At 58.4% G+C, this 22,385-nt stretch overlaps 4 protein-coding genes across 8 annotated transcripts; 2 read left to right on the top strand and 2 right to left on the bottom strand.

Moving 5' to 3' along the window:
* Window positions 1-9: 9 nt before the first annotated feature.
* Window positions 10-3,989, bottom strand: LOC113423406 (receptor expression-enhancing protein 4). Of its 3 annotated transcripts, XM_087969559.1 has the most exons (8): window positions 3,820-3,989; window positions 3,512-3,584; window positions 3,332-3,408; window positions 2,124-2,244; window positions 1,585-1,686; window positions 1,076-1,208; window positions 496-660; window positions 10-380 (listed from the first exon to the last, which is right to left on the bottom strand). In XM_087969559.1, the coding sequence occupies exons 1-8, from the start codon at window positions 3,849-3,851 to the stop codon at window positions 316-318; spliced, it is 768 nt and encodes a 255-aa protein (XP_087825685.1). In that variant the 5' UTR covers window positions 3,852-3,989; the 3' UTR covers window positions 10-315. The 3 variants fall into 3 exon arrangements, with proteins under 3 accessions (XP_087825685.1, XP_087825684.1, XP_087825683.1); XM_087969558.1 differs by lacking the exon at window positions 3,820-3,989 and having other exon boundaries at window positions 3,512-3,787; XM_087969557.1 differs by lacking the exon at window positions 3,820-3,989 and having other exon boundaries at window positions 264-380; window positions 1,573-1,686; window positions 3,512-3,791.
* A 160-nt stretch (window positions 3,990-4,149) lies between these two features.
* SFTPB (surfactant protein B) lies at window positions 4,150-12,120 on the top strand. 3 transcript variants are annotated; one of them, XM_026684780.2, is made up of 11 exons: window positions 4,150-6,405; window positions 6,808-6,962; window positions 7,855-7,926; window positions 8,256-8,381; window positions 8,677-8,826; window positions 9,164-9,256; window positions 9,410-9,593; window positions 10,060-10,211; window positions 11,023-11,103; window positions 11,661-11,765; window positions 12,003-12,120. In XM_026684780.2, exons 1-11 carry the CDS (start codon window positions 6,342-6,344, stop codon window positions 12,036-12,038), a joined length of 1,218 nt encoding a protein of 405 aa, XP_026540565.1. In that variant the 5' UTR covers window positions 4,150-6,341; the 3' UTR covers window positions 12,039-12,120. The 3 variants fall into 3 exon arrangements, with proteins under 3 accessions (XP_026540565.1, XP_026540563.1, XP_087825681.1); XM_026684778.2 differs by having other exon boundaries at window positions 4,150-4,813; window positions 12,003-12,117; XM_087969555.1 differs by lacking the exons at window positions 4,150-6,405; window positions 6,808-6,962 and adding an exon at window positions 7,283-7,461 and having other exon boundaries at window positions 12,003-12,117.
* Window positions 12,121-12,748: 628 nt separating this feature from the next.
* Window positions 12,749-19,889, bottom strand: USP39 (ubiquitin specific peptidase 39). Its single transcript, XM_026684777.2, has 13 exons — window positions 19,481-19,889; window positions 19,042-19,111; window positions 18,282-18,376; window positions 17,764-17,900; window positions 17,377-17,529; window positions 16,542-16,767; window positions 16,111-16,188; window positions 15,202-15,269; window positions 14,777-14,965; window positions 14,065-14,207; window positions 13,603-13,738; window positions 13,401-13,487; window positions 12,749-13,307 (listed from the first exon to the last, which is right to left on the bottom strand). The coding sequence occupies exons 1-13, from the start codon at window positions 19,665-19,667 to the stop codon at window positions 13,257-13,259; spliced, it is 1,620 nt and encodes a 539-aa protein (XP_026540562.1). The 5' UTR covers window positions 19,668-19,889; the 3' UTR covers window positions 12,749-13,256.
* On the top strand, window positions 19,704-21,705 carry C7H2orf68 (chromosome 7 C2orf68 homolog). Its single transcript, XM_026684786.2, has 4 exons — window positions 19,704-19,912; window positions 20,007-20,118; window positions 20,201-20,377; window positions 21,005-21,705. The coding sequence occupies exons 1-4, from the start codon at window positions 19,704-19,706 to the stop codon at window positions 21,125-21,127; spliced, it is 621 nt and encodes a 206-aa protein (XP_026540571.2). The 3' UTR covers window positions 21,128-21,705.
* The last annotated feature ends 680 nt before the right edge of the window (window positions 21,706-22,385 follow it).

Genomic DNA, 22,385 nt, shown 5'->3' with positions numbered 1-22,385 from the left:
GCGGGCCGGAGAGCAAAAAATCCTTTATTGGAAGAGGAGGCGGAAGAGGAGGCGGCGGCGGCCCGCAGGGAGACGAGCGGCCGCCGCGGGACAGGCGAGCGGAGCCAGCCGCAGGCAGGGCCGAAGGCGAGGTTGCAGCGGTCCAGGCGCCCCGTCGGTCCTTGGGCAGCCCGGGGGAGAGGCCCTGGGGGGCGGCTGGTCGGGACCCCCTTCCTCAGCCACGGCTCAACTTGCTGGGCTGCTCCGGCAGCAGCAGGGAAAGAAGAGCAGCTGGCGGGACCCCCGAACCTCAGCCCAGCAGGCCCCCACAGGAGCCTAGCGGTCTTGGTCCAGGGGGGCACCTGCTTCCGGGAACGACTGCGGAGCCCCCGGGAAGAACTCTGCGGAAAGAAGGAGGCGGCGAGGAGGGTTGGGAAGGAAGAGGCCAGGCCGCCTCCTTCCCCTCCTGGCTGGAGCAAGTGGGTGGGTCCCTCCGGAGCCTCCTTACCTCCTTACCAGGCAGATGCTGCTTCTTCCCCTGCCGGAGGCTTTGGCTCCTGGCCAAGGGCTTGGGAAGAGCAGGGTCCTTGCGGCGGCCCCTGGAGGGGGCAGACAGCTCAGAGTCCGACCAGTAGTCTTCCTCCTCCTCGCTATCCGGCTGCTGCACGGCTGGCCTGTGCCCTGTGCCAATGCAGACCGAAGGAAGGCTCAGAAAGCAGCAACCTGTCAATCTCTGGATACAAAGCACCCCTGACTTGATAGAAGGGATTGCCCCCACCCCCACCCCCCAGTAAAATTGGTGGCATAGCCTGAACAAACCCCCGCAGGATCCTTTAATCTGGCCTAGAGAAGATACGAGATACCTTTGAGAGTGCAGTGCAACGAAATTTCATTTTAATGTAATGCCGATTAGTGTACGTTCAAAGTCACAATAAAGTTATTCTAAGTCCTATGCCAAGACACACAACGCTGAGCTTCCGAAGCGGCTGAATGCCAGGCTGGGGGCGGAGGGGGTCTACCAGGCCGCCTGAGCCTTGGAGAATTCCAAAAACACTCCCTGGTTTTGTATCTTGCTGCACAATGAAAGTTTCCTTACCGATCGGTCGCCGGCACAGCTGCTGTTCCTCCAGGTAGAGGGGATCTGAATAATGCACCACGGCCGTCTCCGGCATGGAGCGCAAATCCTGCATACTGAAGCTGCGTAAACGACCCGCCAGGGCACCCTGGCCCTGACCGGGAGACAAGAGGGGAAGAGGGGTTTACTGGGGAATTGGGAAAGGTTGCTTCAGGGGTGGGAAATCAGAGCCTTTCAGAGGAGGAAGAGCCACCCGTCAGCACCCAGTGCCTAATACTTCACCCAAATTAGACGCATGAGAAGCCAGCATAAGCTAGAGAGGAAACTTAGTGGAGAAGGTGAGGAAGCACATTAGTTACCCATGTGGTACAAGCTGGAAACGGAGCAGCCCAATTCCACCTAGTTACGGGACTCTACCAGTGGGCAGCACCTCCTCTCCTCAGTCCCCTCTGCCAGGCCCAAGCTTGCCTCCAGACCAGTCCCACCAAGAGATCAGAGCAAAGGAAACAGCAGGTTACTTTTGCAGCCACCTGGAGAGCTGCTGTGGCCGCCACGTTGATGCTCCTCTTCCCAAAGCTCACAAGGCTCTCGTAGCCCCGCTCTTTGGCTTGGCAGATGAAGTGGTCAATCTCCTGCAGGGAGTCACACACAATTGACAGCATCAGAGGAAGGGCACCAAGCAACCACCCCCTCCAGGTTCTCCCCAGGCATCTCCTGGCAACAGGATAAGGAAGCGCTCCTGTCACTCAGCTGCAGGAAAGGGGGCAGGGGGGTGGAGGGCTGGCACCCCAAAAGCCACTCCCTCCCGTTTCTTGCCATGCACGTTATCACTCCTGAGATCTTCTGCTGCCTGTACCTGTTCTTCCCAAAGGCCGCCTCCCACTCCAACTCCCTCTTGGGCCTTGGTGAAATGCAGGCGGCACGTTCTAAGCTGGCGTAACTGCATGCAGGCCCACAGCCCTTTAAAGGTGCACTCAGGAATGCATTTTTCACAGGGAGAAAGGGGGAGGACCATGGGCACCGGCCGTCCACTTGCCAACCAGTGGCCTGTGGACAGGAAGATCATTACCTTTTCTTTGCTGGACAGTGTGGGATGCACAAACTTGCGGTACAACAGGCTGGCGCCCTTTGTGTAAGGAGACAGGAGCCATACCACAAAGGCCATTTTGAGCTCATAGTAGAAGGGAAACCTGCAACCAAACAGACCTCCATGGAGCCAGCAGTGCCCGACAGGTTGGCTCAGCTGACTTCTGCAATGGCTGTCTGGCTAGGTGGCTGTTTTCAGAGGTAAGTGGGGGTTAGAAAGGAGCCTTTCCTGCAAAGCCAGACATGATGAGGGAAGGAAAGCAATCCCAGCTCTCCTTTGCTAACCCTGGGAGCAGATTTGCTGTCTGCCAACAGCCCTTTGAGCTATTATAGGTAGTTCTCGGCCTACCACCATTTGTTCAGGGACTGGTTTCGACAGCATGGAATGAATTGTGGTTAGAACTGGCCATCTCAGCAATCCCCCCAGTCCCGTGATGGTGACCTGGGCACTTGGCAACTGGTTCACACTTATGACCGATTGCAGCATCCCAGAGTTATGTGACCGCCTTTGGCTCCTCGCCTCAATCAGCTGGCAATTAAAGTTGCTGTTTTGGCCCTGGTCCAACCAAGTGACCCCTCCCAAACAAGAAAAGCCAGAGCAAGTTAATAAGCCACAAGGTCCATCCCCCCCCCACTCTTCCTAACAAGCAAGGAGGGCTGGGCCAACCCAAGTTTCCTCTAGACCGGCTCAGAACTGGTTAAAATGCCTTCAGCTCTGCTCAGCAGGTTCACTGGCTGCATTGCCACACCACATTAAGCAAGAACACATGAAGGCTTGGGATTTAAGAGGGTGGTAACCCAATTAACTGTGGCTTATTTAAGCTAAGCTGACTTTCCTCCCCCACCCCAGCCTCATTTACTGGAAAAGGTTACTTCAGGTGTACATTGGGAAAACCTTGAAAGGGGAGCACAAAGGGAATGGAAATTGTTTAAAAAGGTGAATGATAGAACTGTCACAGTTTCTGTAAAAAAGTTAAAAAACTGGAATAGGGCAGGTCCAGCCAAACAGGAAACTCCCTTTGAGTCCCAGCCAGAGTCCAAGGGGAGAAAAGGCTGAGCCCCTCCCCAGGGCAGGAGGACGAGGGACCAGGAGGGGTGGGGGTGGGGGCTCTGAGCGGCCCTCCAGGCCCAGTCGGGGGTCTCTGGGTGTGTGTGTCTGTGAGCCCCACCCCACCCCCAGCAGCCACCCACCAGGAAATGAAGGTGTCCGTGACGGTCTCGGTGGCCATGAAGAGGGCGAAGACGATCCAGTACATCATCCACCGCACCTGGGACGGGGAGCCGGGAAAGGAAGGGCCGGTGAGGGGGAGCCGCTGCCCGCAGGAGGGAAGCCCCCCCACGCCTCCTCCCCCGTGGGCTCCCCTCACTCACGTACTCCCGGACGTCCTTGTTCCTCACGGCCTTGTACGAGGCGTAGGCCGGGTACAGCGTCCCCAGCAGGAGCCTGTAACGGAAGGGCGGCGTCAGGCAGGCCGGCCAGCCTCGGTAGGCGCCGGCCAGGAGGGCCAGCAGAGCCCGCCGCCCGGAGCGCAGCGTCGCGGCCTTCAGGGAGTCCAGCGCCATGGCCGGCGGAGGGAGGAACGGAGGACCGGTTTTCCCGGGAGCCGCTGCTCCTGACCCGACCCGCCCCGCCCCGCCGGGACCGGCCGCCGCGCCCCCTCGCCCGCCGCGGGACTCACTGCACGGCGCGGCTCAGCGCCCAGACCACCATCGCCGCCGCTCCAACCGCCCGCGCGCGCTGCCATTGGCCGCCTTTAACCCCGCCCCCGCCGCGGGCGACCAATCGGGGCGGGGCCGCCACCCGGTCTGGTTTCTTCTGTTTTGAATCGGGTCGGCCGGTGGATGGGCGGGGTTTCTGGCGCGAGTCCCTCTTCTCCCTGTCACGTGACCAACTCAGGCTGGGCCCGCGCTTCCGGGTCCAACGTTGAGTCTCGCGAGAGCGCCGAGCGGGATCGCTGGCGAGGGCGGGGGCGTGTCTTTGGACCCCCGCCCCGCTTTCCCGTCTGCAGGCGCGACCCCCGCGCCGTCCCTGAAAGGACCGTTTGGCCCAGGACCCCCTGAAGCAGGGCTCCCGACCGGGGCCCCCTTAAGCAGAGCTGGCTGGGGAACTCTGGGCCCAGGTTGGAAGCCCCTGCCCGGAAGTGCCCCCCGCCCCCAGAAGGGGAGGCCGGCCGAGGGGTCTCCGGGCAGGCGGGGCTGCAGGGTTAGGGGGTCCCGTAACGTGGGGTGGGTCCAAGGCCTCCTTCAGTGGGCCAGGAACAGCCCCTCCTGCCCTGAAGGGTCACTCACTGCCTGGACCCCCCGGGAGCCTCCCCTGGCCAGGAGGGGAAGGGACCCCCGTGCAATTCCTCAGGGCCAAAGTCTCTGAGGGAGCCGCTCCGTCCCTGGGCTGCCACGGGAAGAGATCCGCGCAACTGTGTCCAGCGGGCGTTGCAGGGATTCCTCAGCAATTCTCAGGGTGCCCATTGCATTGGGTGGCTTGAGCTGGTCCTCCCTGTTCAGCAACCCACGTTACGTCCGCTCCAAACAGGCGGGACTGACGGCGGAGCCTGGCTGCCGTAATGCCCCTGCGGTCCCATGAACAGCTCGCCCTTCTGACGCTCGCACTCCCCTGCCAGTTTCCCACAAGCAGCATCAATGGGGGCCGGCAGGAAAAGGTCACAAGTCAGTCTGGTAAATCTTCCTGCACTCCTGCCCCGCTGAGCCCCCTCCCCATCCTTTGGCCCCCCTGCACTTGGGCGTAGCCGGTGCTGGGCCTCCCCCAACTCAGCATGTGGCTGCACTGGACCTCCGCCCCCCCCGCCTCCCTGATTCCCTTTGGCAATCCCCCCCAACAGCATCCCCCCTCCCTTAGCTGGGACCACATCCCCTTTCACAACGCACATGCTGTGGGATCATGAGAGCCCCTAAGACGGCTGGGATTGTGGTAGCTAAGCAATGCATCCCTTAAAGGCAATCCCCCAGCCCCATTTGCCATCACAACCCAAAGACCACCTGTGGTACTGTTCACTTAAATGCAAGCACACAGATGCAACTAAATGTTTAGAAACTAAGCCCTTGTGTCATGGTTTGTCCTCCCCACCCCCCTTGGCATTTTCTCCTGCACTGTGTGCGTCTGGAGCATCCCTATGCATAAAGTCTTGTGTTTTTCTTTTTGCTTCACGCGAACTGCTTAATTTCCTGCATTTTCGAAAAGAAAGATCTGGAATGTAAAGAAGAGAGTTCTGTGTGAGAGGAGGGCGCCTCTTTCTCTAGGGCCTCCACTTCTCTCAAGGAGAACCCTCTTCTCGTTCCCCACCCGGGGACAGATGAACGGGTCTATTCACAAGGTGTTTGCTCAGTTGCATAAGCCCACGTCAAGGGGACTTCACTTAAGAGGGGCTTAGCCCATGTCAGGAGTTGCCTCACTACTTAATGAAGAGGAAGGCCAGGCCCAACACTGCAAAGCAATCCGGCCTGCCACCGAAAGCCACCCTTGGCCCACCTGGCCACAAAATGGAGGCCCGGCCCCTCCGCCTCTTGGTTGGGAGGTGCCTTAGGAGCCCCTCGCTCCCTTAGCCAAACTGCAGGGGGGAGGGGTTGAGGGCCTTTTTTTTCTACATATAGCGAATACAGTATTTAAAGTTACACTTGTTTCAACAAAATTGCATCGTGTGATGTTGATTACACGTAAACAGAGGGAAGGTGGCAGTTTTCAATGCACGTTTGCAGCCCTGCAGGAAGGCCAAGAGGGGCTCTCCTTCCTGGGGGTCCCGGCTGAGCTGTGGCGCATGTGCTAAGGAACCGGTTCTGTGTGTAGCACACCAGGAGACACCGACGTGCGGGAGAGACCAGGGCGATGGACTCCAGGACGTGCCCAGGCTCAGTGGAGGGAGAGTCGGCTCAGCATCTGCCAGCTCCCCTCATCCTTGGGTCGTCCTGGAGGTGTCGGGGCAAACGGGCCCTGTTTCGGGCAAGCCACTGCTGGGGAAGCCCAGGCGCTGGAAGGGAGGCCCAGGTGAGGCCCCACCTGAAGCGCCCATCCCAAGTTGCAAAACCCACGTCCTCTGAAGACGCCTCACCTGGAGGGCCTGGCAGCCGCCCTCCTAGGCTGGGAGTGGACAGGGAGGTGCCCAGGAGGCGATGCGTCTCCATCAGCCCCTCCATTGGCTGCCCTCGCTCACTCAGCGAAGAATAAAAAGGGCCCCGTCCCAGCCCCGGGATGTATGCTGGACAGCGCACCATGGGGCCCCTGATCCTGCTCAGCCTGCTCTCTGGAGGCCTGGGTAAGCAAGGGGGGGTGGGCAGTGGGGCACGGATGGGGAGGGGCACCATCACACGGCCACCCCGGCAGAGGGAGACCCAAAAGTGGAGGAAAGTCCTGGCCCTCAGTTAGAAGCCGCTGCCTGGGTGACATTTGGCCCCCCTCCCTCTCCACCCGACCACCTGGGGGGGGCTGTTGGGGGGGGGAAATAGGAGGAGCTTAATCTCCTATGAAATGAATTGTGCAACCTTGAGCCAATCAACATCTTTCTACTTAACCTATTTTAGAGAATTGTTACAAAAATAATACATATTTGTCCTGAACAGAAGGGCAGACTAAAGTTGTTTTTCATGCATTCTGCTTCGTCTGTCCTGACTGCGTATGATCGATAGCAACCTGACCCTCCCCTTCCTTCCCTTCCCAGTCCTCACCAGCAAGATCCAGAATGAATGTGCCAAGGGGGCAGCTTACTGGTGCAGCAACTTAATGACAGCTATCCAGTGTGGTGCTTTGGATCACTGTGTCCAGACGGGGTGGAATCAAGCCAGCAACGAGAGTGTCTGGAACAGAAGCAGCAATGTAGGTATTGTGGTTTGTTGTTAGCTGTAAAGGTCAGCAGATCTGTTATTCCAGGCGGCCCAAACGGCACCCGAGAGCCGGAAATGCAGATAAAAACATCTCTGTTATGGAAGGAGTAAGGAGGGGCACCTCCCCCAAAAGAGGAAAGGGCCCCCCCTAAAAAGATGGAGAATTACTGTATATTCAGTTCAAAGGGATTGGGTTTGTAACGAGTTCTTTCATTGGCTAGCATCATTTGACGCATCTGTGAACCATCAATAGCATCAGTAGGGAGCATGTGACGTTTCATAGCCTCCCTTCACACCCTTAGTGTGACCATCCTCCTATTCATCCTTGTGTTCAGGAGGTGTGTTTCCCACAGGAGAGAGAGTTTGCAAGTGACTAAAGGTTAAGTCTTAAAAGAGGATCCCTGTTCTTGGCAATTTGAACCGGTTCTGATCAGACTCTACATTCCTCACGGAGAGCTCACTTGTTACCTGAAAGACATCTTAATTTCCTAGTAACATTGATCCAAGAGCCCCTCGCCCCACCCGTTCTGCTGTTGCCATCCATGGATACAGGAAGGACTGTGATGGGGGACTGGAGCAAGATCCGCAGCCATGGCCTGAGGTGGGGCTGGGGTGGGGGGAAGCACGAGAGACCTCCTGAAGGGACCCTCCCTAGTTTGCCAGAGACTGAGAGGGGAGAAATAGTCTTGAAGGAGGCTGTGAAGGGAATCTTACCATAGCTATCGCCATACGGACGGCCTCAAAGGGCTAATGGTATCCGCTGCCCTCCTTGACTGCCAGGGCGCAGAAGCCAACAGGTTGGAGCGCAGGGAATGCTCCGGGGTGGGTGAGCGAAGGCCTTGGGGAAGTTGGGGGTTCTGAGGGGGAGTCCCTTTTTCTTCCAGGAGGACATGTGTGCAGACTGCAAACAACTTCTCTCCATCCTGGTGCGCATGGCCAAGGAATCCGCCTTTCAGGTGACAAAGCTATTCATTTCACTTACCACTTCCATGGCTTGATCGGAACAGCAGAGCTTGAGTGCCTGCTATTCTTCTCAGGTGTGCCGTTTATTTGTTCTTCTTGCCTCCAGACGGTACGGGTGCTGAACAGCCACCTGTCCAGAGTGGTGGAGGGTCTCCTCTTGAGCAGCAGGTTGGACTGGGAGGCGTCCCTTCCAGCTCTGGTGCTGTTCTGCGGTTCCGTTGCATCGATGCTTTTCTAACTCTGAAGCTGTGGGCTGAGCCAACTGGCCGCCTCTCCCAGCCCCTCTTGCTCAATCCTCTCCATGTAATTCACCTCTTCACAGAAAACCCTCCTGAAGTATTTGGAGGATGAGTGTACCAATTTGCCACTCCAGACACTTATCCCACAGTGCCAGGCCTTGGTCAAGGACTACTATGCCCGTTTAATTGCCAGCCTGGAAAAAAAACTGGTAAGTTGTTACTCCTTGCGAATGGGCAGGTGCCTGGATCGCAACCTCTTCCTCCAGTCTCACAGGGAAAACAGCCTCTGGGCCGGGGAGGATGGGTGGCTTATCTCAAGAGACCTATGGTTTAGGTTGGGGGTTCCCGGGATGGCCGGGCAGCCTCCGGCAGCCCCTGGAGCTGCCCCGAAAAGGCTTTTGTGTGCAAGACTCTTGAACTACAACGCAGTGGAGCTTATGCCAGAGATCCCACTCAGGCCCCTGCTGCCCATTATGCAGGCCACGCCCTCTCTCTCCCCATCAGGATCCCAGCATCATATGCACCCAGCTGGGTGCCTGTCCAGCTGACCTTCCGGGAAGCCAGGATGGCTTGATGCAGCTGCTCCGAGGGCTGGAGCGGCTCCTTCCACAGCTGCATGGCCAGGTGCCCACCCTGCCCAGTGGCCACACTCAGGTAAAGGCGGCTTCCGAGTGCCCACAGCCCCATGCCAAGGGCTCTCGGGGGGGGGGGCTCCTTTCTCAACAACGTAGGGAAGGGGAGCGGAGGCTTGGAAAAACAGGGCACCTTTATTCTTCTCCTTTAAACCCTTTCCAAAGACCGAGAGGCCCAGTGGATCACTGGCAGGTGAGTGGAGGGGAGGAGCCAGGTTCCACCTTGGGGTCCACGTGGTGAGGAGCTGGGTTGTGCTCCTGCTGCTAGGAAACACCTGGGCAGCTGTGGGGGTCCCGCTCCAGACCTCTCGGGCAAAGGCTCCACGTGGCGTGAGAGTGACCGGCTCTTCTTTTGCTAGGAGGCCCCTGGAGAGCTGCTGCTCCCCATCCCGCTGCCTCTCTGCTGGTTGTGCAAGACGTTTATCGGCAAGGCCGAGTCTGTCATCCCCAAGGTACGGCATCCCCCGGCCTGCCAGGTCAGCGGCTGCGCCCTGGAGCGAGTGGCCCCACGGCACAGCAAGCGGCAGGGAAATGTTCCCGGAAAGGGCCGGGCTGGGGCGTTGGGTGTGCTGCCCTCCCTGCTCACCTCCCCCATCTTTCCCCAGGCCACGATAGGCAAAGCCATGTCCAAGCTCTGCTACGTCCTGCCAGGGGCTGTGGCTGGCATGTGCCAGTGCCTGATGGAGAAATACACGGTGATCATTGTGGACACCCTTGTGAGCAAGCTGGGCCCCCGCCTGATATGTGGAATGATGCTCATGTGTGCCTCGGAGGAAAACTGCGGCCCAGGTACGAAGGCGCTGAGGAGGCTCTACCTTTCTCTCTTGCCCCAGGGCAGGTGATGGCAGCCAGACAGCCCAGCAGGCAACGTGGGGAGGAGGCTGTGGGCAAACACGGGCGGGCTGGGAGGGACGTCTCCTGCAAGGCAAGGCTGCTCCAAGGGGAGAGGCCTGCCAGGAGAAGCGTGCTGGTCTGGTCTGGTCTGGTCTGCAGAAGAGCCAGTCCTCCATATCAAGGCGAAGACCTGCTGGGAGGCCCTGGCTAGATCCCCCTGACACCCTGTGGGATCTGTTTCTCTGAGTATTTCAGAGAAGAGCCCCTGCTCGCCTGCAAGGCCTGCGGAAAACCTCCCATGCAGGAGAGTTTTGAGAAAGGGGGACCTGCGGCCGCAGTTGAAGCCCCTCCAGGGAAGCAGGGATTCTTTGGGGTGCCGCCACCCCCTCCCTCCCTTCTCCTTTGTGCTTCTCCTCTGCAGAGAGCCTGGTGCCGGCTGCAGCCGAGGGGTGTCGGATGTGTCTCCTGATCAGCAGCCAAATGACGGCATCCCTCAGGGCAAACCGCACCCGGCGGGCAGTGGAGGCAGCCTTGTCCAGCGCCTGCAGCCCTTCCTTTTCCTCCTGGCCTCAGGTGAGGCTCCCCTGCCATCTTCCCCAGGAGTGCAGAATGGACCTTTGGTTTTTAAGGGTGACCCAGGCAGACATGATGGGATATGGAGTAGTACACGGGGCTTTGCTTGTACCAAGGCCAGGTGTCCCCCAAACCACTAACACTCTGGTGCCTGTCACTAGGTCTGCATAAAACCCAGAACCCCCCCGCTTTAATGATAGCTGCGTCTTTTCCAAAAAGATACTTTCAGAAGCTCCCCGGGGTCCGTTTTCGCTGGCAGAGGACTAGCAAAGCAAAGGAAAAGGAGAGCATCCAAGAAGGAGAAGGGGAAAGACAAAGAAAAAGAAGGGAAGAGGGGAAGGAAGGAAAAACAAGGAAAGAGGGGAAGGAAGAAGAAGGAGGGAGGGAAGTCCTGCCTTAGCACTTGGCCGTCAGCAGCGGGCAAGCGTTTGGTGCTCTCCCTGGTCTCACCTTCCTCCGCTGGAGACAATGGATCTGGCCACGCCCAACCACCACCCCCACTGCCCCCCAAGGTCAAACACAACCCTGATGCGGCCCTCAATGAAAGGGAGCTTGACACCCCTGGCCCGTTGGGTCGCTTCAGAGAGACTCCTTTCCCAGCTCCTCGACCCAATTCAGCAGTGGCAGAGCTCCCAAAGCTTTGGGAAAGTCCTTAGACATTCAGGGAGAGAATTCGGAGCAGCCAGAGGGGTCCACTCTTTGGCCTTGGCCCTCATGCCTTTCCCCTGCGCTGCCCCTGATGAGGTGGTGGGCTTGGGGACGGCCCGGAAGATGCGTGTCTGTCTCCCCACCTGCCCCTCTCCTTTTGCAGTGCCACCACTTCATCTACCAGCACCAGCCAAAGCTCTCCGCACTGCTGATGAAGCCGTGGGACCCCCAAACGATCTGCCAGGTAGGAAGAGCGGGGAGACCCTTTCAAGGACAGCCAACTGAGGGCTGCCATTCCAACTCAGAGGCAGAGCAGCTGGGGCTAAAACACAGGCCCTGTGCCCCCCGGGGAGACACCCGGACAGGCGTTTACAAGCCAAGCCATCTATTCTAGACCGGGGGAGCAGAGGCAGAGGGAAAGGGCGCAGATGGGAAGATCTCTCTGTGATTCACGGCAAGAACAAAAAGGGATTAAGAACTGTCTGTTCGGGTCCAAAGGGATCTTGCAAGCATTGCTGTTTGGGGGACCCGCTTTTCCCAGGTTTTAAAAGAAACCGGCATTTAATCCGAGCGCTGCTGTTCCCTTTTCTGCCGCTTCAGATTAACGAAACAGGACTGACCCACTTGCAGAGAGCGGCCTGCCAATGGGCCAGCTCAAGGAGAACGGGGCAGCCTTAAGACACCTGGGTGACTTGCAAACCCAAGAAGGGGGACCCAGTGAAGTCAGACGGTTTCCACTTCCTGGCCCTCCTCCCTGAGGTCACCCAAACGGGTCTCTCTTCCCTCTTGTCCCCCCCGCAGGAACTGGGGGCCTGCACAGCTGAGCAGCTTTTGCCGAGGGCCACTCCTTGTGCCCAGGGACCCACTTACTGGTGCTCCAGCTTGAGTGCCGCCAAGCAGTGTGAGGTGAGGACTGGGCCTTTCTCCTCTGGCGTCTCTCCGGCCACTGCACAGCCAGCAGCTGCCAGCAAGTCAACAGAGACCCAATTGGGAACCAGCGTGAGCCCAAAAGGAGGGATTTCAAATTACCGTAATTTAGGTGCTAGGATCCTCATCCCAGAAGGCCCCGGGGGCTCATCCTAAGGAGAGGGATCCCTCGTTTGGGGCCAGGATCCAATTTCTCTCTCTCCCATCCTCCTCCAGGCCATACAGCACTGCCAGGACCACGTGTGGTTGTAACCGAGCAAGGAGGGCCCAGCTTTTCCCCCCTTGACTGATGATGAAGGAAATAATCTCAACTATTAAAATCAACCTCCAGATCACACGGGTGAAGTGTTTTCCTTGGGCACTTGTAGGTAGATCATGCGATAAGAGGGCAGGACAAAACCTGGGGTTGAAGACCATCTGTACTTTCCTTTTATCACTGGAGAATTCTTGAGGCTTTTTTCCACCCTAACAAATCCCACCAAGTTACCATTAGGAACATTTTGGGAGAGGAGGGAAGTCAACAGGGTGGCCCTGCAGTGGCTCAGAATCATTTGGAAGCCAAACCCACTCGGACTCCTCAAAGGAGCCGCTGTCCTTTCCTGGGGTCAAACACGTTCTGCCTTCGGGCTTCAGTCCTGCCAAACATCCCAGCACACAACCAAGGAACGGTCCCCTCGGTCAGATTATCAAGAAAAAGGGACGACTGAACCGTGGAGATGAAGCAAGAACAGCAGAGCCCGCACTGAAAATGGTAATGAAAAATAGGAACGTCTCCCTCAGAGATGCTGGAACTCTGCACCCGCTCCTCTGCCGCTTTCTTTGATTGACAGCCCTCTCCTCCTCCAACCTTAGAAATGCTGGCCTCTTGATGCAATTCCCCCGGACTTCACCCTTCAGGCATCCTTAGAGATAGAGAGTCCTTCAGGGAGAGAACGCCAACAGAGAACAACAAGCAACCAGGCTGGGTCTTCCAATTGGAATGTATTCTTTTCCTGATAGGTCACAATTTACAATTGCCCCCCACCCCCCACCCCAGAAGGCCTCCCTGCCCTGGGGAAGAAGAGGCTCTTTCTAGGTGGTCAACTGCTCCGTTGTGCTGCAGTTTAGATTCCCCCCTGCTCAAGCGTTATCTTCCCACTGAGGGCTTCTTCCCTGATGAGCACAAGCAGCACCTAAACACGGTGAGTGCGTCTCTCGCCCAAACCCCCTGCGGGTGGGGTGCTGCCTCCTTTGAACCAGGCCTTCCCTGGGGGGGGGGGGGAGAAGAGCAGGAAAACAGCCGGGTTGGGGGGGGGAAACCAGCACGCACGTTTAATGCCCATCTCCCCGCAAGACGACCCCCCCACGGAGGGTGAAGCAGGGTGGCGCTTCTGGTGCCCAGAGGAGCCGCTTGCTGGGCCAACAAGGACCCTCCAGGCGCCCACGAACCACCCAGGCAGCGACCAGCCTCTGCCGCTCACAGCTCCTCCTTCACGTCCCTTGCTGGGGCCTCTCCTCTTGGCCGTCTCTCCTTTTCCAGATCTATGGGGACAAAGTGCCCTCGCATGAGGAGGGGAGGGCCCACTCCTCGCCCGGCCGTGTTCAGTTGGGCGGCTGGAGAAAGGCGAGACTCACCTGGATGTAGGCCTCAGACAGCGTGATCATCTGGGGCAGAATGTCGGTCACCTGCAGGTCCTGCAGCTCGTACCACTTGCCGGTGCCCTGCAAGAGTCCCCTCCCAGTCAGAGGTTGTGGCCCAAGGAGGAGGAGGAGAGGGAGGCCCCGGGGTGACTGCGTGCCCAGGGCGATCCTTAGGGAGGGGAGGCCAAGCACTCACATGATGCAACACATGGATCCGGTAGGCCCCTTCGGTAGGTTTGCCGTCGTGCACGATGTTGGCGACGAGGTCGTAGACGGTGTTCTTGTGCACGGCCTGCACCTCCTCGGAGAGGTATTCCCGCAGGTCCACGTTCCTACAGCAGGAAAGTCGCCACTGAGGCTCCGAGGGCCGCATCTCCCCCCTGCCAAGGCTCACAGGCCCCCAGAGAAGGGCCATGGGCTTCAGGGGCCAGGCGCTGTTAAGCGGGGTAGGGCACCGACACAAAGGAGGGTCTCGGGGGGAAGAGGAGAAGAAATCCATTTCCCCTCTGAAATTCCTGGAGTTCCCCAGGAGGAGCCTGGCCCCCTGCTGACCCTTCCTGCCCCGTTCAGCCCTCAGGACTGATCCGCGTGGCTCCGAGTCTGGCCCCCACCTGGCCTTTTAAACTGCCGTTTGCTCCTGGGGAGGGGCCATACGTACGTGATGGGGAAGTTGACAATGGTGGGGTTCTTCTCCACAAAGAAGTTGTTCTTGGTGAACCTCTTGATGCAGAAAATAAGGTAAGGAGGCAGCTTGGTGAGCTGGAAGCGCTTCAGGAAGTTCTCTTTGTAGGTCTTGTATTCCTGGAGGGCAAAAAGGCTTTTTTCCCCCACTTTCCCAGGGAAGCCAGGGCGGCTTTGGTTCAAGTGCAACGGTTTCCCTTAGTTGATTTATGCCCCACAAGCAGCATCAGGGCTTGTAGCTGCCAAACATAAGCCGCAGCTGCTTCCTCTCCAGCTTATGACCCTTTTCAACCCAGCCGTTTATTGTCTCGTATGCCAGGAACCCATGATGGGGGGAGGGGCCCAGCCCAGGGTGCCTTTAGGGCTGCCCCCTCCAGCCCAGCCCGTGCCCCCTTCAGGACAGATGGGGGCCACACGCAGCCGTTGGGGCAGGCAGTGCACAGGGGGGCCTTCCGCTCCCCTGCTCCCTTCCCCTCTGAGGAGGAAAGGTTGCTTCCTCCCCCCAGCAAAGGAACTTCAGCCCCTGGATCTCCCTGCCTGCATGGACGAGGCGGCTCCCTGTGGAGGAGGAGGAGGAGGAGGAGGAGGAAGAGGAGGAGGCCCTTCCCACCCAGCCATGAAGCCTAAGGCAGCCGAGGCAGCTGGGGCTGCCTGCCAGGGAAGGGGCTCTGGGTGGGCAGAGCACTTGCCTTTTCCATGATCCCATTAAACTTGGCCAGTATGTTGAAGAGCGGGACTTGGGGGATGATGAGCTGCTCCTTCTCGTCCTTGTAGAGGGGGGCAGTGGGCAGGTCCAGGGTCAGGTACATGAAAGTGGACTCCACCATTTTTTCCTGGTACTCGTCGTTCTGGAGCAGCTGCTCCTTTTCTTCTGCAGGCTGAAGCAGAGCAACACCGTGAGCCAAATAAGCAAACACCCGGGACTGCCCCAGAGGCACCTGAAGGGATTGGGGGGCTGGACCGGCCAAAGGGCCTTTGAGTGGTCAAGGGCCCAAGCGTGCCCATGGATAGCCGAGGTCCTCGTTCAAGGATCCTAGCCAGGGTCAGCATTTTTTCTTTCCCCACTTCACGGCTTCTGCCCCTGGGCAAAAAAGGCCACGAGGCCCCAACTCACCAGGTCGGGGTGTGGCAGTTTCTTGGTGAATATCCGCATGGAGCCTTGGAAGACCTCGGTTACGATGGCTGCAGGCAAGAGGGGAGAGAGCCGAAGAGGACACAACTCATCCCCAGCCCTATTACAGTCCACCCTTTTAATCCACAGGCTTTCAACACTGACTACAGAGCCTTTTTTTAAAAAGTGCAAACGCCTCTCTTTGCTACGGGAGCGAGAGAGAGAAGTAGGGGGTGTTCCCCAGTTGCCAGAAGCTCCCCAAAGGCGGCTCTGCCCGAGGCCCAGCAAGGGGGTCCTAGACGAGGCTCAGGCAGGGTGCGCTGGAGAGAGGCCCTGGTGTGGAAAGGCTGACGTTGCACATTACAAATCAATATGATCGATCGGTTCAGAGAAAGTCTGCCTGGGGAGCTGGCAGGAGGGGAAGAGAGGAGCGACTGAAAAGCAGCCAGGGCTCCGGAGGGGTTGTGTGCTGCATGGCGAAACGGAGAGGAGCAAGTGGTGGGCGATGCTGGCTCGTCTCTCCCAGGAGGAGCTGGCTGAGACTCCTGGCCAGCAAGGGCTGGGGATGGACCACGTGGTGGTTCTTCTGCCTCAAGAAGCACCAGCTAAGAGTTCTTCCCCCTTGGCCTTGGAGGTGGGGGGACAAGGCAGCAGCCCCGGAAAGCTCCAGATGCACCAAGGGGGGTTTGTGCAGCCACCCCCAGACCTACTGTGGGATTCCTTGGTCATCCCTGCACCAGAAAGCGTCTTTCAACCTAGCTGAAGGCAGATCCTCTCTGGGGCAGCGCTGAGAGGATCCCTTCCCTCCGCTAAGAGGACCACGACTACTCCCGGAAGCTGCTTTGGAGGAGGGCTAGGTGGCCTTGCAAAAGGTTCGGGGACCTATCAGAGGCACCAAGGCCTCCCGCTTACTCTTCTTCTTCTTCTTTGTGCCCCCGAGAGCAGAGTGCAGGGCATTCAGGAACCAGGAAAGAAAGTCCACGCCGTCACCTGCAAAGGGAGAGGCGGCCAGCAAAGGAAGGGAGGGTCCCCTGAGCACCACGGAAGCTTCGCTCCAGGCTCCCTGAGGAAAGCGGGACTTCCCCTGCCTCCCGCAGGGCGCCATGCCAGGCGGAAACCCTTTCCGGAGGGGCTCCTGCTCCAGGGAGGAGTCCTGTTCCCCACTCCCCGTCTCCTCTCCAGGCATCCGGCTGGGGGATGCTCCGGGGTGAGGGGCACCAGGGCGATGGGCTCGCTGTGACCAGAGGGCCGGGTTCAGGGCTCCACCGAGGCCGAGCGATCCCCACGGCCACTTCCGGCCTGTTCTTTTCGGCACCCGCGTAAGAGCCTTCCGGCGCTTTTACCTTGCTTGGTGATCTGGAAGTTCTTCTTGCTGCACAGAACCACGGCCTGCAGCATCTCGTGGGGGGAGACGTGGGCCTTGAAGTTCCGGGGGTTCCACAGCTTCCTCATGAGCTCCCCAAACCGCTGGACCAGCAGGAACATGATGTCCCCTGGGGGGCGCCGGATGTGCTTGTAATTCTCCTCCTCCAGAAAGTAGTTCCGCAGGGGGGGCACATTGGACAACGCCTGCACGACGCACACAAGGAGGAGGCCACAGTGGAGCCTGGGCACCCGGGGGAGTTCCACGCTGGGGGAGACCGCTGGCTCCATGGGAGGCCCCACCCCCACTCTGCTCCCCCGTCTTTCGTCACCCTGCTGCTGGTTTGTGTGCTGTCTCCCCTTCCCCTTGGATTCTCGTAAGCTGTCTAGGGTAGCCCCACAGAGAGGCAGGAGGCCAAGAAACGTAACAAATAAATAAGTACAACCAGTGACAAAACAGGCATGGTATTTCTAAGAGCCTGGACGGCCCTTTGTCTGAAAGGGCGTAAGGTCTCCTGCTTGGGCAGGGGGTTGGACTAGAAGACCTCCAAGGTCCCTTCCAACTCTGTGATTCTTTTAAGCAAAGTGGCTTCTGAGTGAGGCACAGCTGTGCTCATGACTTTCCTTCAGCCTTCCTTGGTTTTCCAGACCTGTCAAGGTCACACATGTGAGTAAAGTGACTTTTTCATCACCACCTTAACTGCGAATGGTCCTTAAACGAGGCAGTTGCTAAACAAGGCCTACCTGCATTGCGCTATGGGGGGGGGGCTGCAGTGGAGTTTCCGACTCTTCTCCACTCCAGAGACGGCACCGTACCTGGAGAACCGCGTTGGCGTAGTCGTTGGCCTTGATGTTGTTCAATCCCACAATGCCCGGCAGGTACGTGGTGCCATCATAGGCGCGTGAGAGTTTGGCCTGCCTGTCCAAATTGCTGATGTGCTGCTTGGCGAAGGTTGGCTTCAGGACATACTGGATAAGGGGAGAGGAGAAGCAAGAGAGGAGACGCCTTGCTGGAGGCCTTAGCCCAGGCCACACAACCCTGGAAATGGTTTGGAGAGTGGCTAAAAACGTCCCCTCTGCTGCATTTCTGAAGCAACGGATGGTGGGGTGAAACTCTGAGAAGGGACGTTTTAAATATTATGAGCTGAGCTGAGCTGGGTATTCCCACCTCTCCCCTCCACCCTTCACCAGAAAGCCACCTACAGTGATATCCTCAAGAGAAGAGTCAATAATCTCATAGTTGTCTGGCAGGCAATAAAACTTCAAGGTGTGAAGGTTGAGGAACACATGATGACTGAACTGGACGCTGTGGATGTAAGCATGGGACTTCAAGCCACGACCTGTGGAGAAGACAGGAGGCAGAGCATCACAAGCAGGGAGGGAGGGAGTCATGTCTTTGGAGGGTGAGGGTGGGAATCAGTTGTTACTGTCAGCCAGCCAAGACCTGCTGCTGATCGCCCCACAACATTATGGTCTGCCAGCCCTTCTGGGAAAGGATGGGAGAAGCTGCGTTTCAAGGGCTGATCTCTCACTCATGCCTATTACGTATGCCAGAGATCAGCTGTAAGACCTGCTCGAGATTAAGCCCATCAAGGTGAGGCAAGAACCCCCCCCCAGGTATTTTGCACACACATTTTTCTCCTAGGCTGACCAAGAATCACACGTGTGTGTTCCCTCGCCAACGACCAAGTGAGAGGCAAAAGGGACTGAAACAGGCTTACCCTGGAAGTACTTCCCACACACCAAACAGGCATAGACGTTGATATGTGAGAGTGAGATCGAACACAGCTTCTCAAAGTCAAAATCCAGGACGCTCCTGCAGTGGCACAAGACAGGATCCTTAACACAAGCATCAACATCGTGCCAGTGATGTTAGGATATGCAAATAATGCAATAGAGGGAAACTCTAGGACCCGATAGTGGATGCAGAGGAACAAAATAACCCCCCTACCCCCCTCCTCATGGTGGCGGATCTGCTACTTTTAAATTAGTGATGACCTTTCCAGTCTCATCTTAGTATTTCATGCAATAAAACATTGTTTTTCTGCTAAAGATTTAGGAGGAAAGATTTATAGCTGTGAGATGAAAACTAGAGATTTTTCTCCCAAGGACCTTTTTTCTTAAAACAAAAACTGGAAATAATATTAAGCATCAGGTTCTGTATATAATCCTGGTATGCCATAAACTGGTGCTGCTCTCAAGGCCTCTTGCCACTCTCGGGGAAGGGGGGGGGGAACGGGGGACGGGGACGGAGTGTTTTTCTTCATCATGCATCAAGCGGCACCTCCCAGGCCTCCACGGGAATTGCTTGCTAGGGAAACTTCTTGCCAGAGGCGGCTTCAGGTGGGACACCAACGGCTGGTCCTACGAAGCGTTTCCTGGCGGGTTTCTTCAGTCTCCGCCTGACTCTTTTTTTCTAGCTGTTCATTCACTGATGACCCCCCACCCCACCCCCAAATACAGTTTCCTTTTGCCACTGACTTGTTTATGGTGTCCAGGTAGGGACAATGCCTGCTCCGGCGGTCTTCTGGGTCAAATCGCCCGTACTTCACTGAAAGAGGGAAATGGACCAGAAACGTTTGCTACGAAGATCGGAATAAACATTGAAGACAGCAAGTTGCTGGGATCTCACGTCCTTCAGTGGGACGAATTGTGTCTTTTCCTTTATTAAACGTCTATGCCGCCATCTCCCCGGGAGGAAGGAAACCGCCGCCCCGGAGTCTCTGCTTGCGGCCGGGAGGAGATCGGCCCCCGCCCACCATTGGCCGCCTCAGGGGCCCCTCCAGGAAGCGGGGGGTCCCGAGCGGCCCCAGCGCCAGTAGAATCGCGCCCTAAACCGGCCCTGGAAGGGGGCGCCGAGGAGGCCGGCGCGGGGGAAGAGAAACGGGGAGGGGGCGGCGGCCTCCTCCGTGCTCGCAACCTGTGGGCTCCGCGTCGCCGTCCTCCTCCTCCTCCTCCTCCGGCTCGTCGGGCTCCTGCTTGATGGCGACCTCCTCGGCGGGCTCCCGCTTCACCCGCGCCCAGCCCACCGCTCCGCGAGGCGCCGCCGTCGGGCAGCCGGGCCACGGCTGGGGGCTGCGGGGCTCCCGCTTGACGCGCGCCGCCATCTCCGCCGGCGCCAAGACGCCGCCCGGCGCGCCCTGATGCCGTCACGAGGGGCTCGCGGGCGCTCCCTGCCGGCGCCCCGCAGCCTTGCAGCCCCGGCCGAGCCCGTTTCCGGGCGCGTGTGCGGGGAGGCGGGGGCGGGGGCTGCCGGAGCGGGGCCGATGGACGCGGGGCGCTGCCACCCGGGCGGGCGGCTGGACATGAGCCACGGCTTCGTGCGGCACATCCGGCGCAACCAGATCGCCAGGTGGGGCGGGGCGGGGGCTCGCGGGGGCGGGGGCGCTGAGCCGCCGGAGGGGGCGGGGGCGGGGCTGCTCCCACCGGCTCTTCCCTCCCCGCAGGGACGACTACGACCGGCAGGTGAAGCTGGCCAAGGAGCAGCTGCGGCGGAGGCTCACCCGCGCCCCCGGCCCCGCAGGCCCGACCAGCAGGTCTACCGCGCCGGCCGCCGAGGTGAGTCCGGGCCGCCCGGGCGGAGGGCGAGGGCGGGCGGGGCTCCCGGCCGAGCCCCTCTGCCACCTTCTCTGCCTTGCAGGCTCAGCCGGAGGAGGAGGCCCCCGCGGGCGGCGGCGGGGGCGGCGCGGAGGGCGAGTCGGAGGCCTCGAGCGGGAGCAGCTCCAGCAGCCGCGAGCGGCGCCCCCTCGGCCCGGCCCTCTTCTGCCTGGAGTACGAGGCCGACGGCGGCCAGGTGACCTCGGTGGTGGTCTACCAGGTAGGCGGGCGAGAAGGAGGGGCGGCGGCGTCTTCGGGGCTGCCCGGTTCCCCTCGCGCGGCCTCGCCCGAAGCGCCCCGGCCTCCTGCGCGGGACCCCCGGGTGGGGTGCTTGGGGCCTGGGGGGGCCTTGTCCTGCCCTCCGGACGCTCCCCGGCCAGGTCAGCCTCCAGCCCAGCCGGCTTTTGCTCCTTGCATTGCATCGTTACTGAACTAAGACCTGGTTGTTTTAGGAAGCATTTGGACAGGACTGATTATTTAGCTCCACTGCTGCTGTATATATATTTCCGGACAGTAAACGTATTTTTTTTACTGTCCATCAGGCTTTTATTATTCTACTGCTGTATTTGGCTTTTGAAATTGTTCTTGCTTTTAAAAGCAGCAAGCTGGCAGTAAAGGAAAGGAGCTGTATCCCTTTTTCTGTGACTAACACAACCTGAAGGTTACACAAATGAGGCTTGGTAACAAAACCATCCATTTCCACTGTTCACTTCTAAAAAGACTGAAAAGGATGCATTAAGCTCCTAGGAGCTTTGTGAAAGTGTGCTTTATAATCCCCAAAGGGCTGCTTACGCTTTGTCATCTGAGCAGGGTGTTTCCTAATGGACCCTTTGGCTTCTTGGCACAGGACAATGACCCCGAAGAAGTGGTGGAGAAGGTCAGTGCCCAAAATCAGCTGGAGCCAGCTTTGCACCAGGCCCTTCGGCAACGAGTACAGGAGGAATTGGAGAAGCGGCGGGTGAAGCGCTGAGAGCCACTGCAGGCGTTGAGAAATGCTTTAGGGGAAACGGTGCTGGGCCCTGTGTGGAGGGTCCCCTTCAGCTGCTCCAGGGTACCATCGGGAGCGGCGGCAGAAGGGAGCAAGTCCATCTGTTGACAGGTCTGCCCCAAAGGAAAGTGGGGCAAATGCTTGCAGCCCAGACTTGCTGGCTGGCTCTGTATGGTAGTGGTCTGCGTTTCCCTCCGACTCTTGTGAATATCCAAGTGGGCCTGCTGTTTGCTTGGACAACAAAACCCAGGCAAAGAAGGTGGCAGGATGTTACCAGCTGCCTTTCCCAATTTCTCAGGGTCTTGGGGGATGCTGAGGGTAGAGACGTCCGCTGGTGAATCGGTTATTGAAGGGAGCTGCTCCCTTGCCTAGATTTGCAGCTTTTTGGTAGATCAGCCAGAAGGACCTTTCAGCCAGAAGAACGTGCTGGGATGATCCAGAGATCGTGGTGGGGAGGATGGGAAGAAGCATCTCTCTTGGGGGCCGTTGCCTTGCCCTCTTCCTGCCAGGAAAGGTTCTCAGAAATGTAGCACAGGGCTGTAAATAAAGACCTAGAACCTGCTTTTCCATCATGGTTCTTTGGTGCAGGAATTTGTTCTGAATGCTTGCATAGTTCCGTGAAAACTTACCTGACCCCTTTGTTGACTAAACATCGTTGGAGGAGGCCCTGTTGTCCATGTTCTTCCTGCCTCGGCATAAGACTCTGGAGACAGTTAACAATTCAGGAGGAGCCGGAAGATCCAGAATTGAACTCTGCTTCTTTAAAAAGGACTTGCATTTACATTCTTGTGTAGTTTTGGGAAATAACCCTATTCAGGAACACACAACATTAAGCTACAAAAAAGCAAACTATTTTAGGGATTGGCCTGTGAAGGATACCCAGACATCGCTAATGGCATCTAAAACCCCGGAATCTTCTGGCAGAACAGATGCAGGATCAACTGATCAGTGCTAGGGTCGTAAGGCCCCCCCGTCCCTGGTTGAGTTGGGTGGCTGAAGAAACTGCATGCATGAACCAACCACCTTTCCGCACATTCGGACCGGGTGTCGCGCACAGCCGCGCTTGAAAGCAGCAGCGGCCCCGGCTCGGCTCCAGGAGCTCTGGAGGTGGGCAGCCCTCCCTCTGCCCCCAGCCGACCTTATTCGGGCGGGCGGGAAGGGAAGGAGGGACCTCGAGCTCCCTACGGTGCAAGCCCGTCCCTGCAGAAGAGCCGGCTTGGATCCGCGGGGGACGCTCCTT

The sequence above is a fragment of the Notechis scutatus genome, chromosome 7 (assembly GCF_049901735.1).
Source record: "Notechis scutatus isolate UNSWTSFEM ecotype Mainland chromosome 7, rNotScu1.2, whole genome shotgun sequence".
NCBI classification, from domain to species: Eukaryota; Metazoa; Chordata; class Lepidosauria; order Squamata; family Elapidae; genus Notechis; species Notechis scutatus.
This window is presented reverse-complemented; position numbering and strand designations above follow the sequence as displayed.

What these genes read in the sequence shown, in the direction of transcription:
- LOC113423406 (XM_087969557.1), bottom strand. Translation starts at nt 3,703, where the DNA reads ATGGCGCTGGACTCCCTGAAGGCCGCGACGCTGCGCTCCGGGCGGCGG. An exon ending in ACGGACACCTTCATTTCCTG is followed by an intron (nt 2,245 to 3,331) that starts GTGGGTGGCTGC and finishes GTTTGGTTGCAG; the next exon opens with GTTTCCCTTCTACTATGAGC. An exon ending in GAAGAAGCAGCATCTGCCTG is followed by an intron (nt 381 to 495) that starts GTAAGGAGGTAA and finishes TTCTTTCCGCAG; the next exon opens with AGTTCTTCCCGGGGGCTCCG.
- SFTPB (XM_026684778.2), top strand. Translation starts at nt 4,702, where the DNA reads ATGCCCCTGCGGTCCCATGAACAGCTCGCCCTTCTGACGCTCGCACTC. An exon ending in CCGAGTCTGTCATCCCCAAG is followed by an intron (nt 9,257 to 9,409) that starts GTACGGCATCCC and finishes ATCTTTCCCCAG; the next exon opens with GCCACGATAGGCAAAGCCAT. An exon ending in CCTTTTCCTCCTGGCCTCAG is followed by an intron (nt 10,212 to 11,022) that starts GTGAGGCTCCCC and finishes CTCCTTTTGCAG; the next exon opens with TGCCACCACTTCATCTACCA.
- USP39 (XM_026684777.2), bottom strand. Translation starts at nt 19,667, where the DNA reads ATGGCGGCGCGCGTCAAGCGGGAGCCCCGCAGCCCCCAGCCGTGGCCC. An exon ending in CTTCCAGATCACCAAGCAAG is followed by an intron (nt 16,189 to 16,541) that starts GTAAAAGCGCCG and finishes CTCCCTTTGCAG; the next exon opens with GTGACGGCGTGGACTTTCTT. An exon ending in TGTCTGAGGCCTACATCCAG is followed by an intron (nt 13,308 to 13,400) that starts GTGAGTCTCGCC and finishes TTGTCCCCATAG; the next exon opens with ATCTGGAAAAGGAGAGACGG.
- C7H2orf68 (XM_026684786.2), top strand. Translation starts at nt 19,704, where the DNA reads ATGCCGTCACGAGGGGCTCGCGGGCGCTCCCTGCCGGCGCCCCGCAGC. An exon ending in CGGCGCAACCAGATCGCCAG is followed by an intron (nt 19,913 to 20,006) that starts GTGGGGCGGGGC and finishes CCCTCCCCGCAG; the next exon opens with GGACGACTACGACCGGCAGG. An exon ending in CCTCGGTGGTGGTCTACCAG is followed by an intron (nt 20,378 to 21,004) that starts GTAGGCGGGCGA and finishes TTCTTGGCACAG; the next exon opens with GACAATGACCCCGAAGAAGT.